This window comes from Nerophis ophidion, linkage group LG20 (assembly GCF_033978795.1).
Source record: "Nerophis ophidion isolate RoL-2023_Sa linkage group LG20, RoL_Noph_v1.0, whole genome shotgun sequence".
Lineage (NCBI taxonomy): Eukaryota > Metazoa > Chordata > Actinopteri > Syngnathiformes > Syngnathidae > Nerophis > Nerophis ophidion.
In genome coordinates, this window is record NC_084630.1 from 32,885,480 (window position 1) to 32,906,938 (window position 21,459).

Below are 21,459 nucleotides of genomic sequence, written 5' to 3' on the forward strand. Positions count from 1 at the left end.
TAACAGAAAATATTTATTTGGGAAACATTGGTATGGACAGACTTGTGAGGGAATAGTGCTGCTGTATACAAACAGATTGGTATAAATGACTATTGTGTGTGTATATATCAGTGGTGGCGCCAGGAATTTTCAAAACGGCGTCCCAGGGACCCCATCAAGTCATAAAAATGGGGCCCCATAGTAAATTTTTTGTCAAATTTTTTTGTAACCGATTTCAAAAAAATTATAAATGTATGCATTGTCCTGTTATATCTCACATCCTATATTGTGTTTTAGAGAAAGAATATCATAAACGTTAATTCAGTAAAAAAATAATACAAAAGAAAAAAATTTTTTATGCATAAGTAAATTGATTCAGTTGTAAACATTCATTCACTTTGTTCGTTCCTTCATGGATGTAAACTTTACCGCTGCCGGTAGTTTTTTCTATATTTTTATTTAATAAGTTGTAGGTGTATTTATTTCAGAATAAAAGTGTAAACACTTTTTTGCTTTGGTTAATGAAATTATGATAATGGTGTGCCAGGGCATACATACATTATTTATGTAACGCTTAAATCTCTGGAGTCTACAACAATTTCAGATCCACCCGTCAATTTTAAGTTTTTTTGGTTTGTTTTTTTTATGTTGTTTTTTGTTTGTTTTCTGCCCTTTTTTTTAAATGGCAAAAATATTTTTTTAAAGTGGAATATTTCATGTGAAGTAATCAGAGCCTTGGATAGGTCAATAATTCATAAAAACGTAGATTTTGATTGAATATTATGTTTTGAGGTTGAGCAATGACATTTTTAAAGAAAAAAAAAAACAGTTCTGTTGTATTGGTCAACATTGCAACTTTTTCTAAATTAAATTTCACCTGTAAGTTTGTTGACCTGCAAAGTATGTTTTAGGGGTGGAGGAGTCCGGTCGGGTTATGGTTAGCTTGAAGCTAACAGCTAGCCTGTCTCCAGCCTCGAACGATGTCAATACAGCGGGAGATAAAAGTGAAGTTTCTATGGACTCACAAAGACTAAAACAACTCATTTACTGGAGACATGGCACAGGATGAAGTTAAACCTTAGTGTTTACCATGAAGTATTTCTTTTGACAGCCCCTCGCGGTAAAGTTAGATAGATAGATAGATAGATAGATAAATAGATAGATAGATAGATAGTCCGAGTGCAAACGTAGGCTGTTTGTGGTTGATAAACATTTCGGCGAATCAAAATTTAAGAAATTGTACCGGAAATTTACTTACTTGGAAGACACCCAATAAAAACGTGGACAAGGAAGGGTTGGTAAAAAAATTAAATAAAAATCTGTGTCCCAGGGACGCATGGACTTTTGAAAATGAACGTCCTTTCTGATTTCAATGCGTAAAAAGACACACAAAGTGTGGTAACGCCAACAGTTCCTCTCACCTCCAAAGACATGCACCTAGAGATAGGTTGATTGGCAACACTAAATCAGCCCTAGTGTGTGAATGTGAGTGCGAATGTTGTCTGTCTATCTGTGTTGGCCCTGCGATGAGATGGCGACTTGTCCAGGGTACTCCGCCTTCAGCCCGAATGCAGCTGAGATAGGCTCCAGCACCCTCAGCGAGCCCAAAAGGGAAAAGCAGTAGAAAATGTATTATATATATATGTATGTATGTATGTGTGTGTGTGTGTGTGTGTGTGTGTGTGTGTGTGTGTGTGTGTGTGTGCGTGTATGTATATATATATACACGTGTGTGTGTGTGTGTGTGTGTGTGTGTGTGTGTGTGTGTGTGTGTGTATATATACACGTATGTGTGTGTGTGTGTGTGTGTGTGTGTATATATATATACACGTGTGTGTGTGTGTGTATATATATACACGTGTGTATACGTGTGCATGTGTATATATATATATATATATACATATATATATATATATATATATATATATATATATATATATATATATATATGTGAATGTGTGTATGTACGTACAAACCCCGTTTCCATATGAGTTGGGAAATTGTGTTAGATGTAAATATAAATGGAATACAATGATTTGCAAATCCTTTTCAACACATATTCAATTGCATGCACTACAAAGACAAGATATTTGACGTTCAAACTCATAAACTTTTTTTTTTTTTTTTTTGCAAATAATTAACTTAGAATTTCATGGCTGCAACACATGCCAAAGTAGTTGAGAAAAGGCATGTTCACCACTGTTACATCATCTTTTCTTTTAACAACACTCAATAAACGTTTGGGAACTGAGGAAACTAATTGTTGAAGCTTTGAAAGTGGAATTCTTTCCCATCCTTGTTTTATGTAAAGCTTCAGGCGTTCAACAGTCTGGGGTCTCCGCTGTCGTATTTTACTCTTCATAATGTGCCACACATTTTTGAAGGGAGACAGGTCTGGACTGCAGGTGGGCCAGGAAAGTACCCGCACTCCTTTTTTACGAAGCCACGCTGTTGTAACACCTGTCTTGCTGAAATAAACAGGGGCGTCCATGACAACGTTGCTTGGATGACAACATATGTTGCTCCAAAACCTGTATGGATCTTTCAGTGCCTTCACAGATGTGTAAGTTACCCATGCCTTAGGCACTAATACACCCCCATACCATCACAGATGCTGGCTTTTGAACTTTGCGCCTATAAAAATCTGAATGGTTATTTTCCTCTTTGTTCTGGAGGACACCACGTCCTGTTCCCAAATATAATTTGAATGTGGACTCGTCAGACCACAGAAATCCTTTCCACTTTGCATCAGTCCATCTTAGGTGAGCTCAGGCCCAGCCATGCCGGCGGCGTTTCAGGATATTGCTGATAAATGGGTTTGGCTTTGCATAGTAGAGTTTTAACTTGCAATTACAGATATAGCGACCAACTATAGTTACTGACAGTGGTTCTATGAAGTGTTCCTGAGCCCATGTGGTGATATCCTTTACACACCGATGTTGGATTTTGATGCAGTACCGCCTGAGGGATTTAAAAGTCCGTAATATCATCGCTTACGTGCAGTGATTTCTCCATATTCTCTGAACTTTTTGATGATTTTACAGACCGTAGATGGTAAAATCCCTAAATTCCTTGCAATAGCTTGTTGGGAAATGTTGTTCTAAAACTGTTGGACAATTTGCTTACAAAGTGGAGACCCTCACCTTATCCTTGTTTGTGAATCACTTAGCTTTTCATGGAAGCTGCTTTTATACCCAATCATGGCACCCAACTGTTTCCAATTAGCCTGCACACCTGTGGGATGTTCAATATAAGTGTTTGATGAGCATTCCTCAACTTTATCAGTATTTATTGCCACCTTTCCCAACTTCTGTGTCACGTGTTGCTGGCATCAAATTCTAAAGTTAATGATTATTTGCAAAGAAATACTTTTTTTATCAGTTTGAACATCAAATATGTTGTCTTTGTAGCATATTCAACAGAATATGGGTTGAAAATGATTTGCAAATCTTTGTATTCTGTTTATATTTACAGTATATCTAACACAATTTCCCAACTCATGTGGAAACTGGGTTTGTGTGTATATATATATATATATATATATATATATATATATATATATATATATATATATTAGGGGTACGTGTATTTGTGTTATACCGTTTCGGTACAGGGGTTTCAGTTCGGTTCGGGGTTCTGTTCGGAGGTGTACCGAACGACACGGACATATTAAGTAGCGCCGCACGTTTTGTAAACAATGCACAACGAGGCACCATGAATCGATTTACGTGTACCCCGACTTAAACAAGTTGAAAAACTTATTGGGGTGTTACCATTTAGTGGTCAATTGTACTGAATATGTACTGTACTGTGCAATCTACTAATAAAAGTTTCAATCAATCAAAAAAACACACGGCATGCGAGCAACGACTGGGCTATGATACTCTGACCATACCTCCTCTTTCACCGGATATGTCCTCTTTGCGGGGCTGTCCAGGTGGAGTTTCTTAAATGCCTTGAATGTCCGGCATTTTGAGATATGGTTGCGTGTATTTTCAATGTACGTTCAGGGTTAAGAAGGGGTTAAAAAAAAAAAAAAAGTGCTGCACGCAGCAACATTCATGAGGGAGGGGCATAGACAGAGAGAGCGAGAGAGTTATGATAAACGTGCATGTGTCGCCAGGCTCTGCTTTTTATCCATAGATTTATCAGAATTTATTTTTTATTATCTATAGCAGGGGTGTCGAAAGTGTGCCCCGGAGGCCATTTGCACCCCCACAGCTAATGTTTTAAAGGCCCACGGCACATTCTAAAAATACTATTAAAATAAACAAAAACATAAACAAAAGTGAAATAAAGCTTGAAGGCTAAATGTAATTTAGAAAAAGTTGCAAAGTTGACTAATAAAACAAAGGTGTTTTTTTTCTTTCAAACTGTCATTGCTCAAAACATAATATTGAATCAAAATCAATGTTACTATGAATTATTGACCTATCAAAGTTTCTGATTACTTCACATCAAATATTCCACAAAGAAAAATATTTTTGGTGGAAGATTTAGCAAATTTGTTTAAGTAATCGAAAAATTCATATTTTGTTCTTTTCTTACTGTACCGAAAATGAACCGAACCGTGACCTGTGAACCGAGGTACGTACCGAACCGAAATTTTTTGTGTACCGTGTGTACCCCTAATATATATATATATATATATATATATATATATATATATATACATATATATATATATATATACTGTATATACACAAAAATTACACACACACATTTGGTAAATGCATGTGATTTGAGATAGGCGCCAGCGCCCCCGAAAGGGAATAAGCGGTAGAAAATGGATGGATGGATGTGATTTGTTTACAAGGTAGGAAATGATGAGTGGGCGCAACGATGAGGCAGTGCAGCTGTCATAAAGGAAACAGTTGGACGGCCCATGAATCTATAATCCTTGACGAGGATGCAGTAAGTTCATTACAGCATGGTCAGCCATCTTTCCTTTACCAAATCTTCACCACGATCCCCTGTCTGTTCTGGAAATTCCAAAAAGCCAAAGACTGTGTGACTTACATGAAGCGCAGCTCAGACTCCCGGCGCACTAAGACCTCCCTCAAACGTTGGATACGAGTCATCTCCATCTCAATTTCCTCTGGAGAGATGGTGCTCTCCGCCATGGACACGTCACAATGGCCTAGGGAACAGGAAGCAAACAAATACTGCTTAGAACAGTGGAAACTTTTTGACACCTAGGTTTGTCTGAAAGGTTTCAGCTGGGCTGCAGCTTATCCCAGCTGGCTTGACAAACAACCTTCCCATTCACATTCACACTAAATGACAATTTTGAGTCACCAATGGAGCATTTTTGTTGGAATCTATAGGAGGAAGTCCACCCACGCATGTATGAAAAGGAGATGTAAATGGCACACAAGTTGCAATTCAATCACAGAACCTCCTGTGTCAGTCACCAAAATCCATGGTGTCAAGCTGTCAGCCATGAACTAGCCATGATCTACTCCAACTGGAATTCTTTATTTTATAGAAAGGCCTAAAAAATGGACACCTACTAAAATACATATACACGTCTAAGTATTATCATTAGTATAAACATTTCAGAATGTTCACATTGTGCCTTTTCTTCAAATTTTTGTGTTAATTTCAGTTCTACATTGTGCCGTTGGCCAATGAAAAACAAGCTATGGACCGCAGATAAACGATACTCATTAAAGCGAAAGGACCCATTACAACAGTCAGCCTTAACAATCCATGTTGCCACAGCACAGGAATCTACAGTATATATATTTTTTTGTTTTTGTTTTTTTAGAGGTACATGTCACACAAAGCACGTTTGCAGGTAGCCCATTCTGGCGACCCGACACAGCAGCAATATACCATGAACACTTCATGTTTGAGGGACTGAATTCGAAAAAGAAACCGACAAAATGCATTACATAAGACTTCATCATACCTCAATAGAGTTCCTGTATGACCACCATTAAAGCATTTATTTTTTCCATGTTTGACTTTTTTGTTGACGCTTTCCTGGCACAAACGTGTGTTGAGAAAACCATGTAAAAAAGACTACAAAAATCATATGTATTACTACCATATGTGTCATAAAAATGTCACCTTACATTTAGAGATGGGTATCTTCTCAAATTTGAATCGATACGATACAAATTCCCAATACCTGGGTTTAGATTAGATTGTTTTAACATTAGACACTGAGATGTGTCTAAACCACGATTTCAGTCTAAATGTTGTGTAATGTTCTTCTTTCTTAGCTGCCTGTGCCTGGGTTTTGTGCAAAGATAACAAACATGTTTATGACCTTAACATTCTTGGAGCCCAACTGTGTTGAATTCTGTATTTGCTCATACTTTACTTTCTGTCTTCCCGACACCTTACACAACCATCAACCTCCCCTCCCTCCTCTCTCATAGCATAAGACTTGAATGTTTGTTGTCGGTCTCTCTGTTGCCCTTTCCTTTCTTCTGATAGCACCACACTCTTATTATTCTCTTCTCTAATATTAATTTGGAATCCCAAAATAAATAATTAAAAGACCCTTAGCTTTTTCTGGGTATTTCTTTATGAAATAGGAAAAGTTTCAAAAGAGAGCTGAGGATTTCTGACTTAGAAGGGGCTTTGTACTGTGGAGGGACATTAGCCTCTAGCGGTAATGCTACTGAGTTGAAGACGCTTTTGTTCGCTTGTTGCTATCAGATTTACGGGACAGAGCAAAAATGACAAATTTATATATTGAGATGCAACAATAACAACATCTCCCAGAATAATGGTGAGTAAAATGTAGTGGCAGGAATGTTTAGGATAAACACACTTACTGTAATTGAACACAAACATAATGCTAAAATGTTCTATTTTTTGCACTGTGTTTTAAGTGCAAAGAATTGTGCAGAAACATACACTGTTTCAAGCAAATATCTGACAATTAAATTTTTATGGATGTAAAGACCTCAAAAATTGATGCTTTGCTTTACTGGCTTCAAATATATTATTCTGGGGGATGGTTTATTAAGTTGCTTCTCATATTTCCTGCAATGCGCAGAGTCTGCGCTACCACTGGACGCTTTTTCTTTGCGGCGGTGCAACAAGACCCGCTCTGTCGCCTTAAACGCTCGAGACAAATGTAGCGTTTCAGTACACAGACCTCCGCCACAAGGCTTGCTAATATTGTGGACTGATCGACCAGCTGCGGCTTGTCGCTAATTGACTTATTTCTTGCCTTCACAAGACACCGCAGCCTTAAAACATTTAACCAAGCAATGGTTATGCTCATCAAATGTTGCAGCACCACAGGCTGCAATGATCCTATACTGCTTCTCAGGACAATTATTTACATGTATGAGAACAAACATCCTAACATGTGTGACAGTCTATTCTCATTTATGTGCAAGAAGTCACAGTGATGTAAAATAAGTCAACGATGCAGCTAGGGGCAACCACTAAATTATACATTTTCACAGTTATGTGTGTGGATTTTGTCCCTGGGATTCACTAGTTGTTGACTCTTCTGACTTCCATGTGTTCGGTTACAGCGTGGGAAGTGAGTGTATTTCATTCTGTCCCTATATGCACCCTTTAGTTGACGGATATACCTCAAAAAGGCAATTTTTTGATAATTACGCAGGTTTTGCAAAGAATGTCAGGGCCTTTCCTGCATGTACTTGATTGTGGCTGCCCACCACGGAAAAATAAAAGCCACCACACCTTACAGATTAGGGTTTATACGTGAAAACAAATTAAATTAATTTATTGTATTGTAGCTCCCAGAAGATGTCACACCAAGTCTGATGTACTTTTTAACTAGGAATGTAACGGTAAACGATATAATGATAAACAGCGGTAAAATTCCAGATGGTTACTAATACCGTTTAATTTTTTTATTTTTGAAAAACAGTCATTTATCGCTCACTTCCTGAAAACTCACCAGCAGCTGCTCCTCAGAAGATGGCACATGTGCACCAGTGCTGTTTTCAATGGCGGAAAACAACACACGGAATTCGCTCTTGAGATGTTGCCCTCGTAGTAGTCTTGACATATTTTGGAATGGTAAAGCGTGCTTAAGGTAAAATAATTGAGGATAGTCAGCCCTTCATCAGAAAATGCAGGAAACAAGTCCCCGAAAAGGAAGGCAACACTCTTAACATGTTGAGCCAACTCCGGTACCACCAGTCACAACTACAAGTCGAGTGCAAGGTAAGTCAACTTGTAGTTGAATGCATGATGCAAAGTGTTTGAAAAAGAACATGTCTTCGTTTGTCTGTCAAACGTTCTTATAGTTGCACTTTATTGTTACATAAAGCTACTTGTTATTGGGCGCTATCGGTGAGAGCAAGTAGTGTATGCACACAAAGCACACTGTAGCAAAACAAACTGCAATTGTGTTTGTGTTTGTGCTGTTAATGACTGCTGTTACTTTACATTACTTTTAAAACAAATCCTAGTAGAAACAATGCAACGTGTTTTGTGTTTACAAGTCTAGCATTACGGTTTGTGTGTGTGTGTGTGTGTGTGTGTGTGTGTGTGTGTGTGTGTGTGTGTGTGTGTGTGTGTGTGTGTGTGTGGCTATGTTAGTGGAGCGGTGGGCTGAGCATTTTAACACCGTGCTCAACCAGCCCACCCCAGTGGACCCAACTGTCCTTGCAGAGCTCCCTGAACATCCTAGCTTGCCAGATCTCAACCTCCCCCCAACCTTCAAAGAAATCCTGCATGCAGTCAAAACCCTGAAAAACAATAAATCCCCTGGACCTGACAGCATCCCGGCTGAACTTCTCAAGGAAGGAGGCTACCTCTGTACACGGACACTGCATCTCTACATTTCAGAGGTGTGGAGACGAGAGTGTGTCCCGCAACAGTGGAAAGATGCCAACATTGTGACCATCTACAAGAACAAAGGAGACAAATCCATCTGCTCCAATAGTAGGGGTATCTCTCTGTTGGCCATTGCTGGAAAGGTCCTTGCCAAGGTCATGCTCCGCAGACTCATCCCCGCAATATCAGAACGGGTCACCCCAGAGTCGCAGTGTGGTTTTCGGAAGGACCGGGGGACAGTTGACATGATCTTTGTGACACGTCAGCTCCAAGAGAAATGCCGGGAGCAGCACAAGGACTTGCTCATTGCCTTTGTCGACCTTTCAAAGGCATTTGACACAGTAAACGGGGACCTACTGTGGCAAGTCCTGAAGAGATTTGGGTGTCCACCCAAGTTTCTCACCATCCTTGCACAGTTCCAATCTGGGATAATGGCCCGAGTGGTAGTGGGAAGACACAGCTCAGATCCCTTTGGTGTGAAAACTGGAGTGAGGCAGGGCTGTGTGCTGGCTCCAGTTCTCTTCAATATCTTTCTCGTCTGTGTCACAACACTGCCACGTAGGGGGATGGAGGAGCAGGCTGGAGTTACCATAGACTTCAGGCTTGATGGTAACCTGTTTAACATCAGGAGGCTACAGGCAACTACCAAGCTGACCTCAGAGACCATCATTGAGCTGCAATACGCCGATGACTGTGCCCTGGTTGCCCATACACCACAGGCTCTACAAAACATCCTCTCGGCAGTTGTAACTGCATATACCAGAATGGGACTGACAATCAACACCCAGAAGACAGAGGTACTCTGTCAGTCTAGTGCTGACCTCCCACAAAACCCCACAATAACCCTCACAGCAGCAGGGAAACAGCTGCTCACGGTGCCCACCTTTAAATACCTGGGGAGCATAATGTCTGACACCTGCTCAATGGATGACGAGATCCAGAACCGCCTCAAGCAAGCATCAGCATCTTTTGGTCGTCTAAGGAGAAGGGTTTTTCAGAACAGGAACCTCAAACTCCACACCAAAGTGCTGGTCTACAGCGCAGTATGCATCACTGCATTACTGTACGGATGTGAGGCATGGACTATCTACAGCCGCCATCTGAGAAGCCTGGTGACTTTCCATGTAAGATGTCTGCAGAAGATCCTTGGCATCACATGGAAGGACAGAGTGCCGCACACAGAAGTGCTGGAGAGGGCAGGCAGCTGCAGTGTGGAGTCCATCATGACCCGACATCAACTCAGGTGGTTGGGGCATGTCATCCGAATGCCCAGCCATAGACTCCCACGCAAAATCCTCTATGGTCAATTACACCTAGGCCAACGCAGTGCTGGTGGGCAGAAGAAGCGGTTCAAAGACCAAATGAAAACCACACTGAAGAGATGCCAGATCAACCCCTCTTCACTGGAGGAACTTGCTTCCTGCCGAGACCTCTGGCGCTCCCACTCCTCACAGGGAGTGGATTATATAGAGGAACAGCGCACACAACACCGTGCAGCAAAGCGTGCGAAGAGGCATGCTCACCGAGCCACACCTGCTCCCCCCAGCACCTCCTTCACATGCCCGGTCTGTAACCGCATCTGTGGATCCAGGATCGGACTGTTCAAACATCAGCAGACTCACAAATAAAAGAAGATGGTCATCATCGAATCGATGGACAACCATAAGCAAGCAACTAAGTGTGTGTGTGTGGGTGTGTGTGTGTGTGTGTGTGTGTGCGCGTGTGTGTCATTCAGATGATTATAATACTAATTAGCATCTAATAAATATAATAATACATTTGCTTTTCCCTTATTTATAGAGTGGGCGTGCAGCGGGCAAGTTCGATGCTACAGTACATCATCATCTACCCAACATCAACAGCTGCTTCTGATCCCTCAGCACTGTCATATTTCGTTGCCAACCTTTCACATAGTTGAGAGATGTTCTCTGATATGTGTTACACCTTTCATATATCAACACTTTTGTTGTATCCAAGGACAAAAAGTGCAGTTACATCTTACGGCCATTATGTGCTACCTTGCACATTTTGATATTTATTTGTATTTACAGTATATGTTATTTGGTTTCTGACATATTACTCTGTTAATAATGCTTATGTTATTTTCATATGCCCATTTAATTTCTACTTGAGGTACATGTAACATTTATTCACAATATTGTTTCTTCTACAAAGTATATATTTTTAAATGTTTTATTTGTTTTGTAAATAAAACTTAGTTTAAAGATTTCAGTATATGTAATTTTTGAACACATTTAAAATGCAGCGGTAATAATAACTGTAATAATTTTGGTCACAATAACCGTGATAAGAAATGTTTATACCGTGACATCCCTAGTTCCAACACGTGTTCCCTCCCGTGCACAAATGTAATTTGCCGTGCATCACTCCTAGACACACAACACTTCCTCATTCTTCGCCGGTCGGCGAAGAATCATGGTAACATGGTAATCATGGTACGATCATGGTAACAATGAACATTCATAACACACAAACATTAACACCAGATATTAAGAGGACGGTGGCAGCTTTTAAGGAGAGGAAGGCTTGCTGCACCTATTGCTGTTCGTAGGGGACATGGAGTGACATCAGTAAAGAGTCTCTAAACAAAAGTACAGTCTCCAATAACACCAGAAAAAGATGCTAGATTTGTAGCTAGTTATTTTTAATAAAGGAAAAGTCACTAAAAGGATCAGATAAGTTTCTAGAAACTTGAAAATGTTGTATAATAATAAGCAGCAACAATTGAAAAATATAGCAAAACGATATGATATAACAAAAAATATATGTTAATACTAATTAAAAAGATGAGTTTTTAAATGTATAATTTGTATTATTTTTAAAGAAAATCATGCAAATTATATGATGACATGTTCAACACACCCCTTGCCACAGCCCAACCGCCACAGATGTTTTGACAATCTGGAGACAACTCTGCATGTAGATTGCAGACATTTTCCAAGGTTGACTATAAGAGCGGGCTTCACGGTGGCAGAGGGGTTAGTGCGTCTGCCTCACAATACGAAGTTCCTGCAGTCCTGGGTTCAAATCCAGGCTCGGGATCTTTCTGTGTGGAGTTTGCATGTTCTCCCCGTGAATGCGTGGGTTCCCTCCGGGTACTCCGGCTTCCTCCCACTTCCAAAGACATGCACCTGGGGATAGGTTGATTGGCAACACTAAATTGGCCCTAGTGTGTGAATGTGAGTGTGAATGTTGTCCGTCTATCTGTGTTGGCCCTGCGATGAGGTGGCGACTTGTCCAGGGTGTACCCTGCCTTCCGCCCGATTGTAGCTGAGATAGGCGCCAGCGCCCCCCGCCACCCCGAAAGGGAATAAGCGGTAGAAAATGGATGGATGGATGGACTATAAGAGCAGCAAAAAGTTTGTCATGACCTGTATATTGTTTTTCCTCTGTTTAGTGTTTATTTGGGTTTCAGCGCTCCTCCCCTCCTTTTGTTGCCAGTTCTTGCTGTGAGCACTGTTTAAAGCACACCTTCCTCTGTTTAGTGATTAGGTCGCACCGTCTTTTGCTGACTAATCAGAAGAGTTTATATGCAAGCCTCGCTGTTCAGTCGGGACTGAATCAGACATCGATCTAACCAATGAATCCATCCATCCATTTTCTCACGCTTGTCCCTCTTGGGGTCACGGGGGTGGCTGGCTGGAGCCTATCCCAGCTGCACCAGGTGGCAGGCGGTGTACACCCTGGACAAGTCACCACTTCATCACAGGGCCCTAACCAATGTAGTATACTGTGTCTATTTGCATTGATCCACCCACCTTTGATTTAAATTTAAGAGCTCACTTGTGGTTATCTGTGGGCATATCCTCGTACGGTGTGTAGTGTAGCATGTTTAGCTATTCCTCCTCCTCCAGTGATAATGACATTTGTAAGAAACGTTGTTTATTTGCTGCCATTTAGCGATAATTGCTGACTTTGAAGTGGCTTTGCCTTGTGTAGGGACGTTAGCCGCTAGTGAGAATGCTGTATTGTAGGGTGGCACGATTTTGTCCGAAAACAATATCCCAATTTTTTACTCTGAAAACTCTATTTTTGATTACGATTTAGATTTTTTGGCAAAACCTACAAAGGACGACAAAGCGGTGAAGTTTGCTGGCATCAGCATGTTATTTGTAATGAAATAGGTCAATTAAAAGGCTAAAGAAACGTTTTATGTATATATATATATATATATATATATATATATTTTTAAAGATAAATATTTGTATCTTTATTATTTGCATCATCATTTCTGCCTTTTCTCATTACATTGTCTTTTTGCTCTATTTTTTTTAATTTTTGATGGTTTTCTTGTTAATTTTATTTCTTCAGTGTGCCATACAGTGGCATAAAGAAAACTACTTACTCAGATGTCTTGGTGGAGCGCACCAAGTGTAGACAAAAATACCAGCAGCGATACAAGCCGCTCTATGTCTATACTGGAGTGGAAATCGCTCTTTCATGAAGGACAATCCTAGATTGGGTAAAAGACATTACAGTGACAAACATATTTAACAATGTTCTTTTCATTAACATCCACATAATTAATTAATTAATTGGATCACAATACAAAATTGATGAACCTTGCAGCTATATTACTTTTTGGTGAGGACGTGCTCGTTCATTTGTCGCTGTCAAAATTGCGGTACACGCCAAATTGATATCATATGGTAGATCGTCTATCGCGCAAAGAACAATGTCTACTCTAAAGTATATCCAAGTTTCTATAATGATGAATGTCCTCCCTCTTGTAAGATGCCTTTTGAGACAGTTATGGATTTCAGATTAAGATCCAACTCAAACATTATTTCAAAATGTTAAATATGTTGTAGCGTCTGTTAAGGGAATATTTTTTCTACTTTGGGCAAAATGGAATGCCTTAGAAATTACTACCTTTGGCCCTGGTTCTGTTCGAAGAAGATAAGTCTCACGCAAATATATTCTTATTTATGTACTAGCCTGGAGAGAGACGGAAGGAGGAGAATGTGTGTGTAAACCATTGTAAAGTTTACTTTCAGTCGTGATACCTGTCAAAGCGGAGAAACCTAGGTGAACAAAAGCATTAGACATTTTACAGACTGCTTCTACCTTTTGATAGCTCGATACCGCTGGTATTTTTATTGTTTGTATTACTCTGTTTTGTAGAATAAATTGTTAAACTTCCATTCTAGCCACCTCTCATGATTTTAAACAGCCTTCGAACAAAAGGATCTATGTGGACTCTCCCCACCTGCAAGGAGTGGAGTGTTGGGTGGGATCCTAATAATTTGATGGGGGTGCTTCCGGCTTCCAAGCATGCATTGTTGTGGTGCTTGCTGAAAATAGTTTTTGCTAAAGTTACAAAGTTAAGAAAATGTAGTTGTTGTTGAGGATTCCTTATACTACCGTATTTTTCAGACTCTTAGCCGCTACTTTTTCCCTACGCTTTGAACCCTACAGCTTATAAAATGGTGCGCCCATTTTTGCTGATTTTTCTTCACTAACAGCCATACTGTTTTGTATTCAAGAAATAGTTTTCAACACCGACAGAGAAACCAACAAGGTGTGTAATTGTCTGTGCTATGGTGCCATCTTTCGGACGAGTTCGCTCACTGCAAGTGCTGCGGAATGAAAATGTACTTCCTGTTTCATGCCTTGAACCGGAGGTATATCCCGTTTCGTCTACTATCCATCCAACGTTTATGCTCAAAAAGATTTTTCATTCATCACTTCAAGCAACATTTGTCAGTTCTCCAATATAACAAAAAAAATAAACATACAAAACTGTCCCATGTTTGATGTCTGTAGGAGTGTTTTCATGCATATTTATACATGCTATCATAATGTAATCAAGCTAGCATCATTAACATTAGCGAATATGCTTTCACGTTTACAAGTGTCTGGGTTATTATTATTATTATTATTATTATTATTATTATTATTATTATTATTATTATTAACTTACAATGGCATGCTTTTTGTACTATTCCAGTTTCGTAAATTCACCAAAACGTCACCGTGGAGTTAGGGCTGTGTGATGTACCGGTATTATAGTTATTACATGTATATTTTAAAAAGCTGTATATATTTGAGACAATGCTGCCATTCCGGTATCTTTTGATGTACTTTTGTTACGACTGTTTGCTCTTCTCTGCGCCTGACAGGCGAAACACAGGGCGTCCTCTTTGGGTCAGCCCCACCCCTTGCGTGTGTATGGAGGCTTCTCTGATGCACTATGACATAAAATGACACGCTGCGCATATAACTTGAAAAAAAACAAAAAACGGCACGCGGTGCCAACTTCTCGACTCCCGACTGGTACAATGCTTTGGTCAGCGACGGCATTTCAATCAATCAATCAATCAATGTTTATTTATATAGCCCCAAATCACAAATGTCTCAAAGGACTGCACAAATCATTACGACTACAACATCCTCGGAAGAACCCACAAAAGGGCAAGGAAAACTCACACCCAGTGGGCAGGGAGAATTCACATTCAGTGGGACGCCAGCGACAATGCTGACTATGAGAAACCTTGGAGAGGACCTCAGATGTGGGCAACCCCCCCCCTCTAGGGGACCGAAAGCAATGGATGTCGAGCGGGTCTAACATGATACTGTGAAAGTTCAATCCATAGTGGCTCCAAGACAGCAGTGAGAGTCCCGTCCACAGGAAACCATCTCAAGCGGATCAGCAGCGTAGAGATGTCCCCAACCGATACAGGCGAGCGGTCCATCCTGGGTCCCGACGAGCGGTCCATCCTGGGTCTCGACTCTGGACAGTCAGTACTTCATCCATGGTCATCGGACCGGACCCCCTCCACAAGGGAGGGGGGGACATAGGAGAAAGAAAAGAAGCGGCAGATCAACTGGTCTAAAAAGGAGGTCTATTTAAAGGCTAGAGTATACAGATGAGTTTTAAGATGAGACTTAAATGCTTCTACTGAGGTAGCATCTCGAACTGTTACCGGGAGGGCATTCCAGAGTACTGGAGCCCGAACGGAAAACGCTCTATAGCCCGCAGACTTTTTTTGAGCTCTAGGAATCACTAATAAGCCGGAGTCTTTTGAACGCAGATTTCTTGCCGGGACATACGGTACAATACAATCGGCAAGATAGGCTGGAGCTAGACCGTGTAGTATTTTATACGTAAGTAGTAAAACCTTAAAGTCACATCTTAAGTGCACAGGAAGCCAGTGCAGGTGAGCCAGTACAGGCGTAATATGATCAAACTTTCTTGTTCTTGTCAAAAGTCTAGCAGCCGCATTTTGTACCAACTGTAATCTTTTAATGCTAGACATTGGGAGACCCGAAAATAATACGTTACAGTAATCGAGACGAGACGTAACAAACGCATGGATAATGATCTCGGCGTCTTTAGTGGACAAAATGGAGCGAATTTTAGCGATATTACGGAGATGAAAGAAGGCCGTTTTAGTAACGCTTTTAATGTGTGACTCAAAGGAGAGAGTTGGGTCGAAGATAATACCCAGATTTTTTACAGAGTCACCTTGTTTTATTATTTGGTTGTCAAATGTTAAAGTTGTATTATTAAATAGAGGTCGGTGTCTAGCAGGACCGATAATCAGCATTTCCGTTTTTTTGGCATTAAGTTGCAAAAAGTTAGCGGACATCCATTGTTTAATTTCATTAAGACACGCTTCCAACTGACTACAGTCCGGCGTGTTGGTCAGCTTTAGGGGCATGTAAAGTTGGGTGTCATCAGCATAACAGTGAAAGCTAATACCGTATTTGCGTATGACGTCACCTAGCGGCAGCATGTAGATGCTGAAGAGTACAGGGCCAAGGACCGAACCCTGGGGAACTCCACACGTTACCTTAACATAGTCCGAGGTCACACTGTTATAGGAGACGCACTGCATCCTATCAGTAAGATAAGAGTTAAACCATGACAGGGCTGAGTCTGAAATACCAATTCGTATTTTGATACGCTCTAATAAAATATTATGATCGACGGTATCGAAAGCAGCGCTAAGATCGAGGAGCAGCAACATAGATGACGCATCAGAGTCCATCGTTAGCAATAGATCATTAGTCAGTTTTGCGAGGGCTGTCTCAGTCGAGTGATTTGCCCTGAAACCGGATTGAAAGGTTTCACATAGATTGTTAAACGCTAAGTGCTCATTTAGCTGCTCTGCAACAATTTTTTCGAGGATTTTCGAAATAAAGGGAAGGTGAGACACCGGTCGGTAGTTTACCATGAGGTCTGGATCGAGGTTAGGTCTTTTAAGGAGAGGATGAATAACCGCTTTTTTGAATGCAACGGGAACAGTGCCCGAGGAAAGTGATAAGTTTATAATATTTAGCACTGATGGACCTAATAATACAAAAAGTTCCTTGATAAGTTTCCCAGGAAGTGGGTCAAGTAAACATGTTGTTTGTTTTATTCCATTTACACGTTGTAACAATCCTTCTAATGTTATTTCATCAAAACGAGAGAAACTATTTTGGATATTTGCAGTATCCGCCGTATATACAATCGTATCTGTGTTACTATAACCCCGTTGTAGCTGGGACGCATTGTCTTTAATCTCCTTTCATTTGGCTTTTGGTGAAAGACTACAGCTTTATTTACACATACACCAACTTGATTGAGAACATATCTCTCTTTGTGGTGACTTTCTCACTAATCAAATCTGTTTATGTTATCAACTATCTGCTAGAGACTTAGCATAGCAGCTAGCGATACTTCCCATCTTCGTCAAATGTTTATCAACACCTTGGCTTGAAAGTACCCCACTCCATAGCCTGTGCGGACTAACCTGTAGCGGCTGGGTGGCTGAAGAGTAGCTTTAAACTTAACAGCCAGCGGCTTTTACCGCAGTGAGCGAGTAGAAGCTCCATCCCACCCCCCGCACAAGCATTAAATAGTATGAACCTCACATTAATATACAAAATTAATGAAAACTGCTTTAACATAACAATGGCTAAGTAATTACTTAATAGGAATAAACAACACATTTTATTACGACTTGCAACAAAAAATATTCTGAGTACTCTCAACCCTGGTTGTCTAGCCATAAAGCACTTAGACAGCCTAAAACACTTTGCACATTTTTTTAAGATGCCGGTATATATCAGACTAAGAATACCACGGTATCAGTTTTGGTCCATATCGCCCAGCCCTTTGTGGAGTTATTGAGTTTGTTAAGCTGATAGGAGAGCTAGCTTACGCAGTTCGTGGTACCATGACGATGACTTCTGATTTGTTTGATAAGCCGTTTCACTGCCGTGTGACAGGCATCATTTGGAAACAATTAAGGCATGTAAATAAACATTTACAAAATATGTTGTACTAGTATATATCTGGGGCAGCACGGTGAAACAAGGGTTAGTGCGTCTGCCTCACAATACTTAGGTCCTGAGTAGTCCTGGGTTCAATCCCGGGCTCGGGATCTTTCTATGTGGAGTTTGCATGTCCTTCCCGTGAATGCGTGGATTCCCTCCGGGTACTACGGCTTCCTCCAACCTCCAAAGACAAGCACCTGGGGATAGGTTGATTGGCAACACTAAAATGGCCCTAGTGTGTGTGTGTGAATGTTGTCTGTCTATCTGTGTTGGCCCTGCGATGAGGTGGCGAGTTGTCAAGGGTGTACACCGCCTTCCACCCGATTTTAGCTGAGATAGGCTCCAGCGTCCCCCGTGGCCCCAAAGGGAATAAGCGGTATAAAATGGATTGATGGATAGTATATATCTGATGCTTCTGGTCTGGTGTGGCTAAAATTTGTACAAATAAATGTTTTTTCTAAAATGTAGTGGTTGCTGCACTCTATCGCCTGGAAACAGTGGTGTGTCGTCAGGGCCAGCAAGGCCTTCTCTGCTAGCCTAACAAAACCAGTAATCATGATCATAATTAAAGATACAATTATTTTTGTATTTACTTTTCCTAAATATCTAAAATTATTCATATTCTATTCATGTCATATGCTCGTTCCAGTGCTGTTGTTGTTAGGTTTAGTTTGCATCCAATCAGAATTCAGCTAACTTATGACGCCTTCAGAATCAACAATGCAGGCGTCCTTGCACTGTCAGTGAACGGGGACATACAGCGACAGACAGTTGTGATAGCCAATCAGATCACGAGTTGTTGTCAGTAAGGCCTTCTAGATGGCCTCACGTTTAATGTGACATTTACGCGTCCTGTGATTGGATACTCATCTGGACCTTTAGCAGATTAATTTGAGAACACAGAGCTGAGAGACAGTTGCGATAACCAATCAGATCACAAGTTGTTGACAGTAGCTGTTCTGTTACCACTACAAGTTGTATACTCTTGTTGTTAAAGTTTGTCATGTTTGTCATTTAACTAACATTGTTACATGTGTATTTGTCGCCATCATGTGGTCAGGGCAGTTAATATATCTTTGAGGAGTGTGTACTTTGAATCAAACTTTATTGACCGGAAGTTGCATAAGCCAAGCAGAGAAATTTAAAGTATATGTTTTAATTGCTGATGCCTTTTAAATGATTTTTAACTGCGACAGAAAAAAACCTGCTTTGTATAATGTTTATGTCAGTGGTTCTCAACCTTTTTTCAGTGATGTACCCCCTGTGAACATTTTTTTAATTCAAGTACCCCCTAATCAGAGCAATGCATTTTTGGTTGAAAAAAAGAGATAAAGAAGTCAACTACAGCACTATGTCATCCATTTCTGATTTATTAAGTTGTATAACAGTGCTAAATATTGCTCATTTGTAGTGGTCTTTCTTGAACTATTTGGGAAAAAAAGACATACAAATAACTAAAAACTTGTTGAAAAATAAACAAGTAATTCAATCATAAATAAAGATTTCTACATATAGAAGCAATCATCAACTTAAAGTGCGCTCTTCGGGGATTGTAATAGAGATCCATCTGGATTCCTGAATTTAATTCTGAACATTTCTTCACAAAAAAAGAAATCTTTAACATCAATATTTATGGAACATGTCTACAAAAAATCTAGCTGTCAACACTGAATATTGCATTGTTGCATTTCTTTTCAGTTTATGAAATTACATTCATATTTTGTCGAAGTATTATTCAATAAATCTATAACAGATTTTTTTAATTGTTGCTATTTTTTATAATATTTAAAAAAAATCTCTTGTACTCCTTGGCATACCTTCAAGTACCCCCAGGGGTACGTGTACCCCCATTTGAGAACCACTGGTTTATGTGATTCAATGCACAGTATGGTGTAAATGTGTTCCTGTATAGTATTTCTCCAGCAATGATGATGTGGTAACATCAGTTACGGTATTTTGAGAGGTAATCATTGAAGTCGGAGATCACTGAAGGCTTAGGTGGGAAATGCACGGCCCGTCACTGCCTGGAAAGTATGGTAGTATAGTTGGCCTACATGTACTGCGCTATTATTTTGGTGTTGCATCGTGACACTAGTTAGTTTTCTGTTCTGTGTTGATTTATAATCACCACAATATGCTATGCCAGATGCTTTCTGATCAGAGTGGGTCACATCGTGACAGGATAAAATGAGCGCGGGCTCCTGCAGAGACCCAAATTGCATGCAGCGAGGACGCAGCTGACTCACCACAGCAGACTCAAGCCTCCTCGAAGAAAAAAAAACCTTGTTTTGTTTCCACTCACCAAATCAAAGTTTCATGCCTTTCTCTCCCTGCCCCACATTTCTGCTCAATTTTTCTGTGCACAAGCCGAGCCAGTGAAAACTGTGAACAATCATATTTCGCATGCAGACACACAACAGTCACCACTTCCTGATTCAATCATCCTATGGCGCCCTCGTTAAAAAGAGTGTAGGGTTAGGATTTAATGAGGTCAAAACGCAGCGAGCACGCGGTGGGAAAGAAAACAGGTAAATGTCAGCATCTGCATGACATCCAGCTGATGACACATCCTGCAGTCACAATGGATGCACACACACAAAACACTGGACCGCCGAGGGATGAGAGGACGGGGCTACCTCCTGCTTTCCAGGTGTTTTTGTGCGTTTGAACACACCAACAGTGTCCAAACACATTATGATGCACTTTTTCCCGCCTTTTTCTCCATAAAATCCCTGTTGGAACTGTCCTCTGAAGGGACCATCGTCACCTCTGTGTTGTGTCGACACTTGCGTCATTCCAGGCGTTGGTAACTAGTAATGATGCTCAGTTAAAATAACTACATTTTTTACAAACAACAGCATCACAATGTGCACCTTCCTTTTTTTTATAAAGCAACGTTTTTCAATTGGAGATACCTTCATTAACTCTGTTTATGAGGTCAAATGGAATGTGTTGTTTACTTATTTTCTATTTTTTTTTTTTTTACATGCTGCAATATTTGCACCTCGACAGTACAAATTGACCCAACTCAGCATAATTGGATTGAGAGTGTAAAATGAAAATGCATGCTGCTTCAGCAAAAATACACATTTTCTATAGTGTAGTGGTCAATGTTGGTTTAAGTCAGACGTTAATCAATGTATAATGAGATTATCACAGATCTTCAAGATGATATTGAGACTGATTTGGTGGATTTCAATCAATCAATCAATCAATGATTATTTATATAGCCCTAAATCACTAGTGTCTCAAAGGGCTGCACAAACCACTACGTAAAACGGCCTTCTTTCATCTCCGTAATATCGCTAAAATTCGCTCCATTCTGTCCACTAAAGACGCTGAGATCATTATCCATGCGTTTGTTACGTCTCGCCTCGACTACTGTAACGTATTATTTTCGGGTCTCCCCAT

The 21,459-nt window shown here is 40.3% G+C and overlaps 1 protein-coding gene across 2 annotated transcripts in view; it reads right to left on the reverse strand.

The window, feature by feature from the left end:
* The window catches only part of bmerb1 (bMERB domain containing 1), an 83,521-nt gene that overhangs the window by 21,763 nt on the left and 40,299 nt on the right, over window positions 1–21,459 (reverse strand). For both annotated transcript variants that reach the window (XM_061881010.1, XM_061881011.1), the window contains exon 2: window positions 4,999–5,119. In XM_061881010.1, coding sequence (XP_061736994.1) covers window positions 4,999–5,119 — 121 coding nt within the window. The remainder of the gene's footprint in view (window positions 1–4,998; window positions 5,120–21,459) is intronic.